Raw genomic sequence first — 18,704 nt, forward strand, 5'->3', positions numbered from 1 at the left:
AATAGTCAAGTAACATGATTTTTTTTTTCCCCCTCTAGGGTCAAGGAGTTGAAGTTTCGATGTTAGTCTGGTGTCAACAGCAACAAACCAACTTTTTCATCTCTTACTGGTGCTTTGCAAATTTTGCTCTAATCCAAAGAGTAGTAACTTGGCTCTTGGTTTGTCTGGAACTTGCACTAGACTATTCACATACATGATTAAAAATAGAGCAATTACTGCATGTTTTGACAGATCAAGATAGTCCAAACCTCACAAATTCAAGTCCAAACAGCGAGAAGTATCTTTTCAGCTTTGGACAACAAAATAAACTCCTTCTCTTCGCTCTTCAAAGGCAAATAACATTCTGGCCTGGAGTTTCTGAACTGCTGTCCTACTATGGACCCCCACCTTCCAATTAATGGTTAACCAGAATTAGAAATTTTCTATTTTTAGATAAAGACCACTGCACAGGAACCACTGCAGGATGGTGCAATCTCAGCAAAGATCCAAGTGATAAGTATTTTCATTTACAGTCATATTAAGTGAAAATTTTGGAGAGGGCCTATGGACTGGCCAATCCTTGCTGAGTTTCCTATGCCTTCCAAGGGCAGAGCTGACTAATTCAGCCCAGAATCTTTTCCCAGCAGTTACTGGAATCCTCAGTAGTGAAGATTTCAAACATCACTTTCTATGTGCTTTGAACATGTCTCAAAATAAATACAAAAAACCCCAAACCCAAGGAAGCAGTCAGTATGTGCTGATTCCACGCACTTCAATTTAGAACAAAAAACGGCTTCACATAATTTCATACAGGTCTCTTCTGGGCTGAAGGACTAATCGTAAAATGTCCTTTTATGCTATTATCCCTGAAAAGAAATTAATTTGGAATTCAATTGCATGTGTCAATTGGGCATGAATAAGTTACAACCATCATGTCCCTACCGCAAAGCCACAGAACTGTTGATTTTTATATTGAAAGCTTAAGCTATTTTGCAACCCTTCTCCCCAGTGATCTAAACACATACTTTTAAAAACAGCAGTTAAGAGCATATCATACGGTTATGTGAGAAAAAGGACACACAGGCTCAGCAGTGTATTATCCCAGCAAATTAGGTTCTCTAGAACCCATTTCTATTCCAGGGCAATGGCATGGATACCCAGTCAAACATCAAAAACTTAAGGCTGAGTTTATGCACACATACACACACTCAAGAAAGGCATACACTAGTTACTCTATCTGGTAGTATTGTTATATTTTATTTATTTTTTTAAAAAATTAAGTCACAACTTCTTCCTCAATGTAAAGCAAACTGGAACTTGTGTCTGAACTGTTACCATAAACATACCAAAATAAGCACAGGGGAAGTCAACCTCAGATTGGAAACAACTGTAAAATAAGGTTTATATTGCCATAGCAAAAGCTGAGTTAAAACAGAACAAATAAAAACAACAGTCAACAAGCATCATATTCTTCCTTCAAACATCAAGAGGTTGCAAACAAACGCCCTGCCTCCAGTACATTTTCTTCAGCTGGTTAGAGAGAACATGAATTAAAAAACTTCATCCAAGCAACTGCAGAAACTGAACTCGAGGGACGAGACAAACTTGAATTTCTCTTACGGACTTATCATTCCTTCTCAGCAAGAGAGAAGTGAGAAACATTGACCAGAAGAATGCACAACTGGACTACTCTGATAAAAACGTATTGTAGCAATTCAGTTACCTGAGAAAAACAGATAGCAGTATTGCAGAGATCTTTTTTACATTCTCAAATGACATTAAAATGACCCAGTACACTTTGAAATATGTGATCCCAGTGAGTAGCCAGATATTTAAGAATACACTTTTCTACATTAAAAGTGATAAATACAAGCAGGAAAATACCTGAAAGAATTAAAAGGCACTTTTAGATGGCACGTTTTGCTATATTCAACAGAAAACTGAGTCAGATACAACTTTATACTGACTTTTATAGTGGTCCAAGCAGTATAATAGTATACTCTGTTAAATACACACACCTCACCATATAAATAGTCAATTTGCAATGCCAGCATAGTTAATGGGAAGAAATCCACATTCTTTTCTGATGTAAACAGTAAGGTTTCTGGTAAAGAGATTTTCGTTTTGGACATTATTACACGTTTAACATCATTGCACGTAACACTGTCTACAAGTTTTACAGCTCCTCTGTGTATCCTTAGGCAGGAAACAGTCTCAATAAGACTTTTTGGAGAAAAATTCTCAAGTGGTTGGGCCTAGTGCTGCATGCAAAATTGCGAACATCCTCAGTAACTGCACACCTGGACAAGCCAGATGTTTGTACGTAAGAAGGCAACTTTATTCATATACCCGTAGTCCTCTGCACGAAGATCTGACCCTCAAGTTTTAAAAGGCACAGAAAGTGAGGGACGTGCTGACTACAGCACTTAAAAATGAGACGTATTATTTACCTGATTTCAAGAGGTAGCTTTCAAAGGCAGCCAGACGACTGAAGTGTAAGTCCCACTAGAAATCAAGAGCTGTCGCCACCACCCTTTCAACATGGTTGTTAAATTCAGATTGATGAAAAATAAATACCTAGGCTTTCCTTAGGGATTCGCTCTCATACTTTGCATTTCAGAGAAACCACCTGCTGGAAATAATCTGTTCTCTTTCCTCTGTTTTTTTGATCCTTATTTAAATAACCACATATCTCTAACATGTGAGATGAAGTGTAAACAGCCAGATGACCACATCATTACTTCTCCACTGAATTCTTACTCGAGCCAAAAGCGCAAGTTTTTGGCATTCACATGAATGCTAAACCCATCTGAACAGAAGCACGAATTGTTTAAACTTTTTGAAATTGTTTTTGTAAAAAAGCAAAGAAAATACAGTCTTTGGTATAGGCTCACACAGTTCTATCCAAGGATAGAACTTAGTTGGAATAGTTGGAAATTAAAGAAAATCCGTAGCTTTTACTACAAACTAGAAGAGCCCAAGCTCAAGTGTTCACGCTGAGCTCTTCCAGGCAGCAAACATGGTCTTTTTCACTACACTTATGTAGCCACCAGTATGATAAATACGATGAACTTTTCAAGCAGCAAGTGGTGGAAAGGACAGCAACCCCTCCTTTGCTCAGACATTAGCATATCGCAGATATTAGACACCTGACCTGTGCAACCTGGACCTGCCTTGAGACGGGGACGCAGCCTACCCTTTCAAGGAGTCACCAACCAACACTCAGGAACAAACGACTGGTGAGAGAGGACAACAGCCTGGACAAAAAAAAACTCCCCACTCAATTTAAGCTGGCAGTCAGGAACTCATTTTCCTGATCTCTTTAAGAAGCAGGACTGTACCTTTGGCACCCGTCTTCCAACCAGAAGTGCGCACAGTCCTGGAGTGTTTTGACTGGTTTTGAGTTTGCTAGGTGTTCGTTCTAAAACTGAAAGCTATCAACAGCTGAAGTTTAAAAAAAGCTAACAAACAAACCACAAACACACACACACAACACAAAACAACATCAAAACACATTTAAAAATAACACTCCTTTTCAGTTTTCCCCCCCCCAGACTCTTGTCCTTACAAGTCACCTCTATTTCCACAGGAAACTGCTACACCTGGCATAAAATTACTCCACTAAACCATCCTGTTCCTTATTCTCCAGCAAGGACGTGCTCGTATCTCCATCATTCTTTTCGTTTGTATCTCCATCATTCTTTTCATTTGTATCTCCATCATTCTTTTCATTTGTATCTCCATCATTCTTTTCATTTGTATCTCCATCATTCTTTTCATTTGTATCTCCATCATTCTTTTCATTTGTATCTCCATCATTCTTTTCATTTGTATCTCCATCATTCTTTTCATTTGTATCTCCATCATTCTTTTCATTTGTATCTCCATCATTCTTTTCATTTGTATCTCCATCATTCTTTTCATTTGTATCTCCATCATTCTTTTCATTTGTATCTCCATCATTCTTTTCATTTGTATCTCCATCATCCTCTGATTGTCCCGATTTCTGGTGAGCGAATGTATAAGTGTCCTGGTCTGCGTCTGTCGGAGATGGAGGTTCCTCAGTGTTAGAAGAGCGTTTGTCTTTTCTGAAGGAGAATGGAGGTGGAGAAGGTGGCAAGCTACCAACGGGTCCATCAAAAGGCCTGTACACATCAACTTCTGGAGAGACTGAGCCATTGGATTCCTTCAGCAAGTGTCCATAGACCATAGCATCATCAATAACTGCATAGACATGAGACTCATTGTTCTTCCTCCCTTTTGTGAATAATCCTTGTTTTCCAGGGACCTGGGTATTCACGTTAGCATTGTACACTCCCACCATGGGATTCTGGCTCTTCTTCTTCCTGTTACAGGGTTGAAATTTTTAAAAGGTCAGAAACAAGACAATGGCTGGTGCCTTTGAACTCATTAACAGCAGCTTCTCTTTACCCATCCCAGCTACCCTACCTGGATTGAAGGCTTTACTTACAATCTTAGGAAAAACAACTTCTGAGTCTAGACGTGCTATTTTGGCAGAGCCGAAAATAACTTCACACGATTTGGTTACCTACTGCTGTTCTGCTGAGCCTGAAGCTTGCAAGATCAAATCCAATGGCCTCCCAAGTATGGGGGTCCCAGCTGTGCAGTGTACTGAGTCTCCCAACATCCACAGACACTAATAGGACCTAGAGGCCAACAGGTCTTCACAAAAGAGCATTGCTGAAGTCTAGTAAGATAGTGGGTCATCCCTAAAAGTTGAGTGAACTTTTCTTGATGGCATTTTCTGGAGTGACTGTCCCCAGGGTAGGAAGACCTAAGGCTGATTTTTAAGCCTGTATTTGTGAAGTCTTTCCTGCATGGCAGAGAAGTGTGCTCCTAACTGCTCTAGTCATCATATTGCACAAATTCATTCCCCCAATCACCCAATTCACAAATTGATTCACCCAATCACCCCACCAACAGTCAGCATACACGTATTGGAAACCCCAAGCTATCGATGACTTCAGGCTCTGCTCGCATGAGTAAGGCTCCGCGTGTTTGCTTTGCACAACTGAGTTCTCTCCCCAAGGGCTCAGCTCGTAGAAAAGCACTCCCACTTGATGTGCAAACTCCAGAAGAGGTAGATGGAGGTTGTGTAGATGAAAGATAGCTCTTAGTATCGTTGAGTGAGTTTACAGCTTGTCTGAACAAAGCCTTGTCTAGAGGCACAGGCACATCAGCCACATTCATTCCAATTTCATTTCACAGGAATTGCTGATGAAGTCCAACCCATACCTTACTTCCAGTACAGCCAGAAGCCTGTGCTAAGTAAGGCCAAGGTAGGGAATTCACTGGGGGTGGAAGTAACACGACTCAAGGAATGGTGCTCTACTCTTAAAGTCAATCAGTGTAGAGTAAAACAGCATTCTTCGAGTTGTTCTAATTCAACAGCCAACACATTGCCTACTTCATGCTTCAGACCCTTGTTCGAGGGATCTGTATCAACATCCGAAACAGAGGCCCCAGTACCTCTCCTGAAATGCCTTCCTGAACTGGTAAGTTACACATGCCAAATTATGAACTTACTTTTTCTTCACACAGCACACAGTGAGTCCAATAGCTGCGAGAACTCCAGCCCCAGCCACCACAGCAAGTATCACTCCTAGGTCTGCAAACAGACAAGGTACAAGAACACCGAGTGAGAGAGAGAAAACACTCAGGTTTCTTCTAAAAGCCAAATGGATTTGGGTTTCCAAGCATACCAGGTGCCTGTGGAGCAGGTGTTTCCAAGCCATGCTCACCACGGGGTAACACAAGCCATTTCCAAGAGGTTGGAGGCCAAGCAACGACAAACTCCTGCTGCTAGCGGTGGAGCACAGCCAAAAAACCCAACCATCCCACCACCCTCCAAGAATTTAATACAGCTCATGGGCTGCTAAACCTACCTGCAACATCTCACGTGCCTCTGGTGGAACAGGCAGGGAAAAGAAGAAAGGGCAGAGAGAGACAGAGAGGGATTCAACAAAGGAAACAGACATTTCACCAACTTCCCCTCAACACAATCCTTTTCTCTGAAATACAAGAATTGTGTTGACCAGGGGTTTTCCAAGAGCCATAAATTGATCAGAAAAGTCCATGTGTGAGCAAAGACAAATGCTGCATGTTTTAAAAGGAATATACATTACAAAAAAAAGGAAAAATAGAAATGAATTTGACTGTTTCAACCTTATCCATGTAGCCAATATTTCTACAGACAGCAGTCTCCCACAGATGAAGAGGGAGTGCAAATGGGAAGTAAATTTACATGAGCAAAGCCTACCCTAAAAATGCTTTCTTTCTTTTTAATGATTCACGTTTGGGGAGATGAAAGAGACCAAGAATGCCGATTTTGCTGTTAGTAGTCAGCAGAGTCTCCACTAAATGGTCAGACCAGCCCAAGGGATGATTTCCTGCTCATGTGAACACTGAGACTAATTGAACTGCTAACACAAAGTAGAGACTACTTGGATGAATATGTTTGTATAATCAAATCCCAAGTTGTTCACCGAGTCTGTGACCTTGGGAGGGAAAAAACATCACTTGATCTTCTTATACCTTCTGGCTGTGATCTCCAATTAATACAGCTAAATTAAATAAAGAAAATAAGATCCAGTCTTTCTCCCTCATAGCCCTGCAATTGCCTGTCTCATAAAAAAACCCAACCCCAACCACATTCTAAACCTTCTTTCCTTCCCAGCCTCTAGAGGCACCCAGCTGTAACTCTCAGATGTTTTTGAGGGACAGGAATTTCTGAAGGCAGAGATCCCCCACCCAAGGTGGACCAGCATCCATTACTCTCCCCCAAAGGAAAGCAAGGAAACAAGCAGAAGGCAAACCACCACAGCCTCACAGGACTCACCTATCTGCTTGTCAGCAAGAGTCACCCAGAACTGCAAGGTCAGCTGCGTCCTGTCCACAGGTTTACAGTTGGAGACGTTTACCCAGAAGTCGTGATACATATTCTGGGGCTCGGGCAGAAGCTCATCCTCACGGCGCACAGTTTCCTCTGCCCCCATAGTCTCCTCCTTTATGTTGACGTAGGCACGGCCTGTCTCACAAGCGAGGCCCATGCGGTCCTTGGAGAACCCTAGGCGGGCAACTTGCTTGCTGGGCACGACGAGTTCACCGAGTCTGTGACCTTGGGAGGGAAAAAACACCACTTGATCTTCTTATACCTTCTGGCTGTGATCTCCAATTAATAAAGCTAAATTAAATAAAGAAAATAAGATCTAGTCTTTCTTCCTCATAGCCCTGCAATTGCCTGACTCATAAAAAAACCCAACGCCAACCACATTATAAACCCTCTTTCCTTCCCAGCCTCTAGAGGCACCCAGCTGTAACCCTCAGATGTTTTTGAGGGACAGGTGTTTCTGAAGGCAGGGATCCTACACCCAAGGTGGACCAGCATCCATTACTCTCCCCCAAGGGAAAGCAAGGAAACAAGCAGAAGGCAAACCACCACAACCTTACAGGACTCACCTATCTGCTTGTCAGCAAGAGTCACCCAGAACTGCAAGGTCAGCTGCGTCCTGTCTACGGGTTTACAGTTGGAGACGTTTACCCAGAAGTCGTGATACATATTCCGGGGCTCGGGCAGAAGCTCATCCTCACGGCGCACAGTTTCCTCTGCCCCCATAGTCTCCTCCTTTATGTTGACGTAGGCACGGCCTGTCTCACAAGCGAGGCCCATGCGGTCCTTGGAGAACCCTAGGCGGGCAACTTGCTTGCTGGGCACGACGACGTACCAGGATATGGAGACATAAGGGGGTAGGCCATATGGCCAGTTGGGAGTCTGCAAGTAAACTTTAGCTTTTGGAGCTGGACTCACAGTGAAAGAGCACTCATCTGTAACAAAGGAAAGGAATGAAAACTCAGATTTATTTTTTTTAAGATTTCTCTTTCAGCATGTAAAATTATCTGGTCTTTCTCCTCTGTAACAAAAAAAATAAAAGCATCCCTTATACCTGCAACCAGCAAATTTGTAACAGTCAACTGCATCTCAGTACCAGCAATAAAACTCACCTATCATCCCTTCTACATTGGCAATTATCCAATTAGCACAAATACATCTGAAGAGTTTCCCCACAAACAGCTATTTGTCATATAGAACACAAAGTTCCTTCCTTCTTCCAGGAATAAACCACCTCATTGATTCTGATAAAGATTGATCCTAGCAGTGGCTCCAGGACTAGGCTCTAAATAATTGAACTCTTATTTCTATTTAGTTATATGCGCTTTAACAAGTTTATTGAGAAATCCAACACTGTACAACACAGTAATACAAACCGTTACCTTACCTTTAATATGTGGCACAAAAGTCATCTGCAGATCCTGATATTTAGACTCATTGAGGAATCCTTTACCAAATGTTTTTAAGGATATGGTGACATTGTTCCTCATCTGAATCTTTTCAATGGATCCACCAGGACAGAACACACCAACGTTCAACTCCTTCTCTGGGGTGGCACTAACAATGCCGTAACTGTAGCTTGTGTTGCACCTCTGCTCTGGGACGTGTTGCTGAAGTTTCAAGGACGGAGATGTAATCTCTATGTTGATCAGATCGGAAGCCAAGAGCTTCCAAATGAACTTATGCAGTTGAATTGGCAATTGGGTGACAGCCTTGGGCACCAAAAGGGAATAGATCTTCCTCTGACACCACCGAAGATCGACACAGCCTGCAATCACAAAAAAAGTCCCAAGGGTTGTATTTTTCTTCAGAGGAAATATCAATGAAAAGCAAATTTTCCCATGTACCAGAGTACACGCACAAACACAGAGTACTGTCAGTTTTGTGTTACAAAGCCAGATAAGCATCTACCTGAGGAAAATATCCTGTCTTAGTAACCTTTACCCAAACACGCATCGTTTGTTTTTAAAGAGCTTCCCTTAAAAGGGTGCAAGACACCAAAGAAACCAACAGATGCAAACATATTCAAAATCCCTCACTCAAGATGCTGCTTTTACTCTGTCACTTGCTGACTGGGACACTGTTGCAGACTAGCTAAGGTCCAGATATATACTTTAAAACTCTTTCTCTACTGGTAGTTGAAAGCATTTGGGAAAATCCTACACCAGGTGGACATGCAAGCAGCACAAGATGTTCCTGATGGCCACATTGGTCCTCCATTTACTGGGCAGGCTTATGGCTCTCCTGCTCCGTTCCCATATTCTGCAGTTTTCAGCAAGAAGATTCTTGGCTGCCTTCTGTCCTTTCCCTTCTAGGAATAGCTATGCAGTTTCTATTTTTAAAGGTAGAATGACATAATGAACAACAAGCTCGTCTCCAGATTCATCGCACCCTTCTCCCAGCTGGCTGGAGCCTGGTTTCTGACCTCACTCTATTTAAAGCTCAATGGGGATAGAAGGTTTGATCCCTGGGGCAAAGCACCCAAAAGCACTCCCTAGGAGACAACATGAAGCCACTTTTGTCATACTTATGCCTTTTTCAGCTGTGATCCTCAGCCGGGACAAGTCCTTGCACAGAAAGGAGATCTTGTAGACGGTGCCAGACACTAGAGTCAAGACGCGGTCGCAGGTGCGCGGATCCTTACAGATGAGGCATATGGGCTCGGACATGACTGGGATGGGGCCGGGCCACCCTTCAAAGTGTATCGTTACACTCATATTCCATTCCTTGCTCAGGTCCACCAAATGGGTGACATCTGCAACGAAAAACATCCCAGAGCAATTACTGTGTGAAGCTATTGCGTGAAGCACAATTTCCTCCATCTCTTCTCACCCCATTAGATGAGCAGCTGTTATAGCTATTTCCATATTAGTTAAGAAAACGTTATTTACTTCTTTCCATCGGTGTAACACAAACTCAGGCAGTGTCATATCACTCTTCTAATTTAGAGATTTATGCTTTTCAGCACACCAACCCCCTTTTGCTACCATTTTCCAGTTGTAACAGTACCACACGTATGCCAGCCCCTTTTGAACAGGTCAGGCTATAACATAAGGAGCTCAACCACCCCTGTTAAATTTGGTTTTCTTAAGAGGTTTCTCTTATTTCTTTCAAAGTCAGCTCTACCGATCACACAACAGTTGATCAAAAAAAGGTCCTCCATTCTCAAATTTCTTATTTCCATCTAGATTTCTGTCTCTGCTAACTTTTTGTTGGTTCAGGTTTTTTGGAGCCAAGCTGAAGAAATTTGTTGGAAGTCAGTAATTAAGCACATCTGGTTGTCTGGAGCCAGTTAAAGATTAAGCTAATTTAAATGCAAGTACCAATATAGTTCAAAAGAGAAAAAATTGCCAAGTTCTGTGCTTCAGCAAAAGTGCTGGCAGTCATTAGGAAAGTTACTGGAGCCTTCAAAGACGCTCCCTAAAATTCTTTCCTGTTTGGAAGTTAAAAACATACAGAGATGCCACAAATGATCAAAGTCTGTCACCGTGCCGGTGGGAAGGCTGAGGATCACACCTTGCTAGACTGCTTCATTTACCTCAACAGCATGACTGAACTACCACACTGCCCTTGCATTTGGTTGCTCAAAAGCATTCTTCCAGAAGCATTTTCTGACTAGCTGTAAAAGGCAAACCTGAGAGCTGGCAGAGTTAACCCTGAAAATTAAAAAGCACCTTCCCCTTCCTCAACACCAGTCACCACTTCTCTTGCAATCCATCCCTTTCTCCATACCCCACCAGCTACCCTCTGAGCTCACTGGACCCGAGGTGTCCACGTGCATGCAGCAATCATCATCCCTGGTACCCCCCCGAAACAGTGAGATTCATCTCAAATATCTGCTTAAGGAGGCATAAACCAAGACCAAAACTGCTTAACATTTTCACTAGTGGGAAAGCTGATGGGACAGAGTGCACTCTCAATACGTTTGTAAGAGTGGGGCTGGAAGGCAGCTTTGCAGAAAGACCAGGGGGTCGTGGTGGACATCAAGTGGAGTACGAGCCAACAATGTGCCTCTGCAGCAAAGGTGGCCAACAGCTTCCTAGGCTATGCTGGAAAGCATCAACTGCAGGTTGAGTGAGGTGAGTCTCCCCCTCTTCTAAAGCACTGGTGAGATGTGCTAAGTCAAGTTCTGGGCTCCCCAGGACAGAAGAGACATGGATGTACTGGAGTAAGGCCAAAGAGCCACCAAGATGCTTAAGGGATTGGAGCATCTCTCAAAGAAGAAGAGACTGAGAGAGCTGGAACCATTTAGCTGAAGAAGGTGGCTCAGGGGTGCGTGTGCTCATGTGTGCAAACAATATGGTGTCAGACTCTTCTCAATGCTGTCCAGTGACAGGGCAACAGGCACAAATTGAAATACAGGAAATGCTGCTTAAACATTAAATAAAACCAAAAATAATGCAAGGGTGGTCAAACACTGCATCAGGTTACCCAGCGAAGTTGTGAAGTCTTTGGAAATACTCAAAACCCCACCGGACACAGTCCTAGGCAATCTGTTCTGCCTGACCCTGCTTGAGCAGGAGGAGGCTGGACTAGATGATCTCCAGAAGTCTCTGCCAACCTCAGCCATTCTGTAACTTCCTAGATGACTTGCTACAGCAAGTCAGATCAACAGGGGTACGCAGGGATGACAAACACCTTCTCCCACCCTAAGCTAATGACAGTTGCAAATACTCAGGCTATCTGGAAGGAGAGGAAAGGAAAGAGGAAAAATCCAATATTATGGCTGTTGCCTAGTTAAAAGATTAATTATCATACGAAAAGAGAGGTCTCAGATCCACACAGCATCCTTACGATGTTAACAAGGCACATGTCTCTGACGTCAAAGAAAGGAGAGATTAGAAAAAATTAAATAGATACAGTTATTATTATTCATTTTCTGTTTTCAGCTATGGATCTTCAAGGCATAAACAAAAGGTGAATAAAATAGTTCTCTCCTGCAGGGGAAATCAGACGCACAAAAAGGCAAGAGGTCAGGCAGAAATCTGAGTCATTGGCACAACCAAGCACAGAACCTGGGATTTCTACCACAGGATTATTCATTCTTCAGAGTTGCCAGGTTTTTTTGGTTCTGTTTTGTTTTTTTTTTTTTAATTATTTTTATGGCAGCTAACACAGAGAGATTTAGATAATAAATTATTTTGAATGAAAAGAGCTGCATTTTCCTTCTATTTAATGACAAGCACCACTGACAGCTGTGGAATACCCAAACGTCTGGGAAGCTTTGAGAATATGCAGATATCAATACATTTTTAATAAGAGTTATGTTTTTTTTTTTTTTTTTAATTATTTTTATGGCAGCTAACACAGAGAGATTTAGATAATAAATTATTTTGAATGAAAAGAGCTGCATTTTCCTTCTATTTAATGACAAGCACCACAGACAGCTGTGGAATACCCAAACGTCTGGGAAGCTTTGAGAATATGCAGATACCAATACATTTTTAATAAGAGTGATGTTTAACTTGCACACTGCAGACAGCATTTTTTGGTTTTCTTTTTCTGTAAATAAAAGTTCCAATGCTGTCCTAAGGGCTGATTTGAATCTTTGATGGAACTTACATAACTACAAAATCACTCATTAAATCCTATAAAATCCCTAGAAAAGCTACTGTTGTCTCTTAAATTTAAGCAGTTTAGTGCTTGAATTTCATTAAAAAAACAGCTTGTCATTTATTGATTTTTTAGGTGATTATTGTCTTGTCTACTGGCCATAAATATATTAAAATTCCTCTTTGCTTTCCAGACTAGAAGGGAAATAAATCTGATTAGCAGAATACAATGTTTTCACTCTGTCTGGCTTCCAAGGTGCAACATAAAATAAATGCAAGCAAATACGATTTGCTTACCAACAATTTTAGGACAGTTTGCTGCTCATGAATGGAGCCAGGCTAGACAAAGAACTGAGGGCTACAGTGGTGAGATGCTACAGACCTTTTCTGGATATGTGACTTCAAGGTACAGGCCATTCAAACCTCATTCCCCCTAAAATGACTTAGTTGTGAAGTAACTCCTGATGCAGCAGCAGTCCAGAGCATGGATTTCCCTCCACCTGCTCTTCTGCAGTAAGGACACCTTGACTATTAAACTCCACCACAAACTGAGGTCAGAGCTAAGCAGCCAGAGGATAAATCACTTATTTCATAGCTCATTACCTAGCCAGGCCTTCTACTTCTGTTTTTAGATAGATGCTGTGTATTACACATCATTATGTTAAGCCTGTCTGAATTTGGGGGCAAAAAAAAAAAAATAAAAAATTCTTAGGGTACCACCAAGCAGAAAGAAACCTAAAAGAACATCCAAATGTGTAGGGGATATTATAATTGGAGTATCTTATTGACACCTTCCATGTCTAGCGTGATTTCGTCACACTGATGATGTTCAGGCTTCTCTAAGAAGCAAAATAAGACTCAGAGGAAGGAAGAAAGAAAGGAAGGAAAGAAATGCTTATTGACATCATTAGTGGTACAAAGACAGTTTTACATCTCCAGTTTGACCAGTTCAGTGCTATGGATCCTGACCAGCCATACCAGCAGGTTTCCCCTGGCGACTGCTTACAAACAGAACAGAAACCTGGGCTCATGTTTTAAGCATTGTCTTTGAAACGTTGAATCTTACAGCTGAAAATAAAACTGTCCAAATAAGCTTGAACTTGTTTTCTGCACTGGAGAACAGGCAGTGCCACCTCAGCCTGGCCAGTTCCCATCCAGGAGTTACAGTCCTTGCCCGATAGCTGGGTTGTGCCCCAGAGGGAACACAGCTGGAAGGAAAAACCTATCTCTGCTTATATAACTTGCATGACCTGATAATACAGGTGTTAAAAGTATTTTTCCTTCTGGTGCCCAGCCCAGGCCTCTGTAAGAAACAGCAATGGAAGGGGCAGGCAGGCACTTACTCTCATCAACCTGCGGGTGCTGCACAACAACTTGGAAGAGCAAGCGGAGAACGCCCGGGTTCTGAGCATCCTGATCACAGCCCTGCAGGGACAGGTTGAAACTGCCAGGGATATTGGCAGGCTGGCTGTCACTCAGCTTGAACACCTCCGGGTTGCTGGGGGAGCCAGGGATGTAGTACTCCACCCTCTCCTCTTTCCTTTCGCAGTTGGAGAGGCTGTAGTTGTGGAAAAACACGCTGGCTCTCATATTGGAAGGAACCACAAACTGCCACGTCATGAGCTCATCTTCTGGAAAGCCCAGCGGGTAGTTCGGGGACATCAGGGTGGTTGAAGACTCGCCCTTCAAAATGGATTCAATAATGCATAACCCTAAAACAAGGGTGATTAAAACCACACATAAGTTGCAGTTAAAGACGACACACTGGCACATGTAACAGCCTCAGCAGCAGAGTGTTTTTATTTTGATGGTGGGACCACGCGCTTCAGCTACAGGTTAGGTTTTACAAAACCCTCAGACTAAAACACATATTTGAGTTGATGATTTTGTCTTCAGTTACAGAAGAGGCAGGGCATGTATTAAAGCTGTATTTTCAGTTTAGCGGGTCTACCTTTCAAACACACAGGCAGAGAGGCCTTTGTTTTTTTTGGAAACACCCTAGTTCCTACTTCTTGTCCTGGCTTTACAAGAACAAACACGCAGCCTGACAACTGCTTCTGCTCCACTGGGTTCTGGGAAAACAAAAGGTGTGAGCTTTTATACCGGCACAGAGCTCTCCGTCCAAATCCCTCTCCAATCTAAGGAGAGCAGGCCAGCAGAGAGAGCCTCAAATACACACCATAAAACACCAATGCAAGCTGTGGAGACTGCGGGAGACACTTCATGCTTGGATGACTCTTGGCAGCATGAAGTTGGGTACACAGAGATTACGGTGCCACGCTAGGACTCCAGCAGCGATTTGCTACTGTGAGGAGTGCCAGGAGTTACAAAAAAAAAACCCAAAACCTTGTGTTCTAGAACCTCAAACCCCGACCAGGTCGGGGGTTCTTCCATCACTGATGGCAACCACCGCAGAACCCAAGCAAAGAGCAATAACATCCCCCGAAGAGGGTTTGTCACGAGACCACAAAGAAACCCACTGATCGCTGTGTAATATTCCAGGCATTTTAAGAAGATTATTGCACAAGGGCTTATGTTACTGTGCAGGTTGAAACAGATACCTGCATTTAGGCAGCCTCAAGTGCCTTCCAGGCACTGCTTCCCCTTTTCCTACCTTCCTCTCCTGGAGAGGGGCGGTGGTTTGAGACTCCAGCAAGTTAAGGAAGCTTTATTTAAAAAATAAACAAACCCAACTCCACACTGCAACCAGTAAATAACTGTCTTGGCTCGTTCTACTTGTGCCATCAAGCCTCACCTAGCTAAAAAAATAAAAACAGAGTGAGTATGTTTAAGCTTTATGAAATTTAAAGCAATTGAAAACTACTAGTGTGCACCAAAAGCAGCTTCAGAACAGTTTTTGTAATTATTAGGTTAACCAAGCAAGCCAAGATATCTTGATGCTAGAAGAGCAACAGCTACCAAACTAAAATCCACACAACAACAGCTTTGAGAAAAGATGAAGTGGAAGGGAATCAGGGGTAGCAGCATGGAAACTAGAAGGTTACCCAAGAAGAAAGGTTTAGAGAATTCTGCTGCAATCTGCACGAGGCGACTACAGGTGAGGAAACACTACTCCATACTTACGTTTTATGGAAGCCCTGTTAGCTATGTTGAAGCCCGAGGTGGTGAGAGATGAGTTCCATGGGAGGTGCAGAGACATGATGACGCCTCCCAGCAGCTTGACGCGAGATACCGAGCCGTTCCTGCAGAAGGTGCCGATGTTGACCGTGGCCTTATCGATACTGCTGTTGATATTGTAACTAACAAAATCTGGGCATGTCTCTCCAGGTTCAACCTGTCTTAGCCACGGGGCAGAAAATTTCAGTTCAAGACCAGCCTTTGTACTCGCCTTCACATCCCAGATGAAAGTCCTGTCAAGGCGAGGTAGCCCCGGTGGGTAAAGATGAACGTCTCCAAAGGGACACGGACCTGACACACAGTCTAAATGTAGAGAGAGAACAGTCATGATATGCTCTGGGAAGCATTCAGGTACATGAGGAATTTGACACTTTGATTGCTATTTTCGCAATTTTTACGTTGCACTTCTCTTCTACATGCATTGAAAAGACACTCCTATAACACGGTCACATGCTATCTCTAAACAGGGTTCCTAGCCCATAGAGTAGACAGGATAAACCTGCTTTAGTCAAGCTGACTAATAGAAGGGATTCATTATAGTATTCCTCCCACCTTGTTTGCTGAAGAATTTAGAAGGTATTTAGCAAATAGGGTAGAGAGGTGGATGGGCAAAGGGGAGAAATGCAGCATCAGGAGAGGTGGAAGCTATCAATCTAGAGACCTGATTTCATTTCATCTCGCTTGGAGAATTCATGGCACATCAATCATCTATGAGATTTTCCACTGCTTGCCATAAACTTCTTTTCCTTGGTGCTCTGATAAAAAACCTGGCTCCCAAATTTTGCAGAAGTGATGAGTAACAACAACTGCCGCTGCAGGATTCTGGGGAGAATCCAGAAAACTTTTCTTTGAAAAATCTAGAACATTGTTATTTCAAGCTGGACAATAAAAATAAACAATGTCTAGGTTCCAACTTAAAAGAAGAAATAGCACAACTGCATCTTAAAGACATATCATGAAATATTGTGAACATTACTGTTCACATGAACCATATGAATAAAACTCCCAAAGAGAACTATCCTTCAACACCACCCCAAAAATAATGAAGATGTTACCAAAGACTGAATACTCAATGAAGTCTGGGATCTTGTTGAGAAGTAGCATGAGCTCATGCCATTAAAAAGTACACTAGCATACATACACCAGGGATGACATTCAAAGCAAATGAAGGTTTAGTTCCAACACTAACAAATTTTCAGTTTCCTGACTTCAATAAAGTTCATTAAAAAAAGGAAATGTGAATGTCTTCAATGTTTCACATTTACAATCAGGCTGTTCAATGAATAATGTGGGTAATATATCATCATCAGTGCCCAGAGGTTTTGGACAGAAGAAAAAAATTCTTTGATGGTTTTATCAAATGTGGGAGAAGGGAAGGCAGCAAGGAATTGATGCAGCAAACTATCATTTAACTGTTTCCAAAACAGACAATTCATTTTGCCAGCCAAAATATAGACTTTTTTAACTTGCATAGTTCAGTAATTCAAAGTTATTTATCAGTGTTCAAAGATTTCTTCTTACCTAAGATTACAGAGGATACCTTAATACAGTAACAGGAAAAAAAGGTATGTGGTTTTTCTGGAGGAAAATTACCATTGGGGAGAAAAATTAAAAACCTGTAGCTTACCAATATTTTTCTTAATTTCCATGATGAAATACTTCTCTGGAGTACTACAAGTGAAAGTAAAAGTCACGTTCTCCCCAGGTTTTATCTTGAGTTCAGACCTGATGGAATTTTTAACACGAATTGGACAACCCGCGAAAATACCAGGTCTCAGATTAATCGCAACTGTGATGTTGTCTGTCGTCCGAAGAGAAATCGTGAAGGAAGCTAAGAAAGAAAAAAAAAACAACACAAACAGAGGTGTTTTGTCACTTGCACATATGAATATCACCAGGCTCTCCACATATCCCTACAGATGCCACATTGTCAGGAGTATTTGCATCGCTGTTCTCAAAAGCCTCTATTGTTAGACCTGCAGAAATTGCCTCAGCTCTTCCAACCCACCACAGATGATACAGAAATACGGTTGCTGCGTGAGCTCAGAGAGAGGAATTTGTGTAGGACCAGTTCTGCTCCAGGTTACCCTTCATGGGTGTTATTTATTTCACATTTGAAAAACAACTCAGCTATTCCTTCCAAAATTCTGTTGTCCAGGCTTTATCTTTAGGCCTGTTATGCTGATCACAAAGCTGGCTTCATTTCTGAAGGCAGGCATGAAGTTGTGACTCAACTGAGGAAGTTTATTCAGCAGCCAAACAACAAAGAAACTCTCAACTTCCACTGCACCTGATAGTAACCGGTGAATCTCTGGGTATGCTCCAAAAATTACTGCAGATCAGACTAGGTCCTCTGGCAATACCAAAAGCACACACCAAAAGGTATTTTTACTTGTGGTCATGGCCTTCTCCCACCCTCCCCACCTTTTGCAACTCATTCTCTGAATCATAGAATCATCTAGGTTGGAAAATACCCTTGGGATCATCAAGTCCAACCATCTAACCTACTCTACAAAGTTCTCCCCTAGACCATATCCCCCAACACCACATCTAAACGACTCTTAAACTCATCCAAGGATGGTAACTCAACCACCTCCCTGGCACAGGACATCCATGCAATGCTGCTCAGCAGCCCCTGAGAAGGTGCTGTGGCACCTGTGGCCTGGGATGAACCATGTGTGCTTGGATACCTTTTCTGTATCCCCAACATGACCATCATAGACTTATGGCTTTTGGGGAATACATAAAAGCCTCAGCAGTCTTCACGTATTCCAACCCATCCTCAAGGAATACCAAATGCAGGAGCAGCTCTCACAGGAAATACTGGAGCCACAGAGTTAAGTGCTCATTGCATAAACTGCTACCCATTCAATACGAGAAGATTATCAACAAATAGGCCAGACCTGACTGTCTTCTAAAAACATACACGCAATACAAGACACCAAGGAGCACCAACTGGGCATTCAAGATGATTAGAAAAGTTATTGGCATCAGCATGATGCTCAGCAAATACTCAGCCCAGTCCTGGCCAAAGTGAGCAGAGTTTGCATGGAAGTCAACCATATCCCAACCCCAGGTGAAAATCTGAGGACAGGCCAGTTCATAAGTTTTCTGCCATTTGTTAT

At 42.4% G+C, this 18,704-nt stretch overlaps 1 protein-coding gene across 1 annotated transcript; it reads right to left on the bottom strand.

The window, feature by feature from the left end:
* Positions 1–1,233: 1,233 nt before the first annotated feature.
* Positions 1,234–17,981, bottom strand: CDCP1 (CUB domain containing protein 1). Its single transcript, XM_014960357.1, has 10 exons — positions 17,972–17,981; positions 17,207–17,410; positions 15,526–15,882; positions 13,785–14,153; positions 9,417–9,644; positions 8,277–8,657; positions 7,459–7,824; positions 5,527–5,608; positions 3,967–4,325; positions 1,234–3,702 (listed from the first exon to the last, which is right to left on the bottom strand). Exons 1-10 carry the CDS (start codon positions 17,979–17,981, stop codon positions 3,593–3,595), a joined length of 2,466 nt encoding a protein of 821 aa, XP_014815843.1. The 3' UTR covers positions 1,234–3,592.
* Between the last annotated feature and the right edge of the window lie 723 nt (positions 17,982–18,704).

The sequence above is a fragment of the Calidris pugnax genome, unplaced genomic scaffold (assembly GCF_001431845.1).
Source record: "Calidris pugnax isolate Ruff unplaced genomic scaffold, ASM143184v1 scaffold62, whole genome shotgun sequence".
Lineage (NCBI taxonomy): Eukaryota > Metazoa > Chordata > Aves > Charadriiformes > Scolopacidae > Calidris > Calidris pugnax.

Excerpts from the sequence above, each read along its gene's own strand:
- CDCP1 (XM_014960357.1), bottom strand. Across the intron at positions 15,883-17,206 it reads GGAAATTAAGAAAAATATTG|ACTGTGTGTCAGGTCCGTGT; the intron begins GTAAGCTACAGG and ends CTCTACATTTAG. Across the intron at positions 4,326-5,526 it reads GTGTGCTGTGTGAAGAAAAA|GAAGAAGAAGAGCCAGAATC; the intron begins GTAAGTTCATAA and ends ACCCTGTAACAG.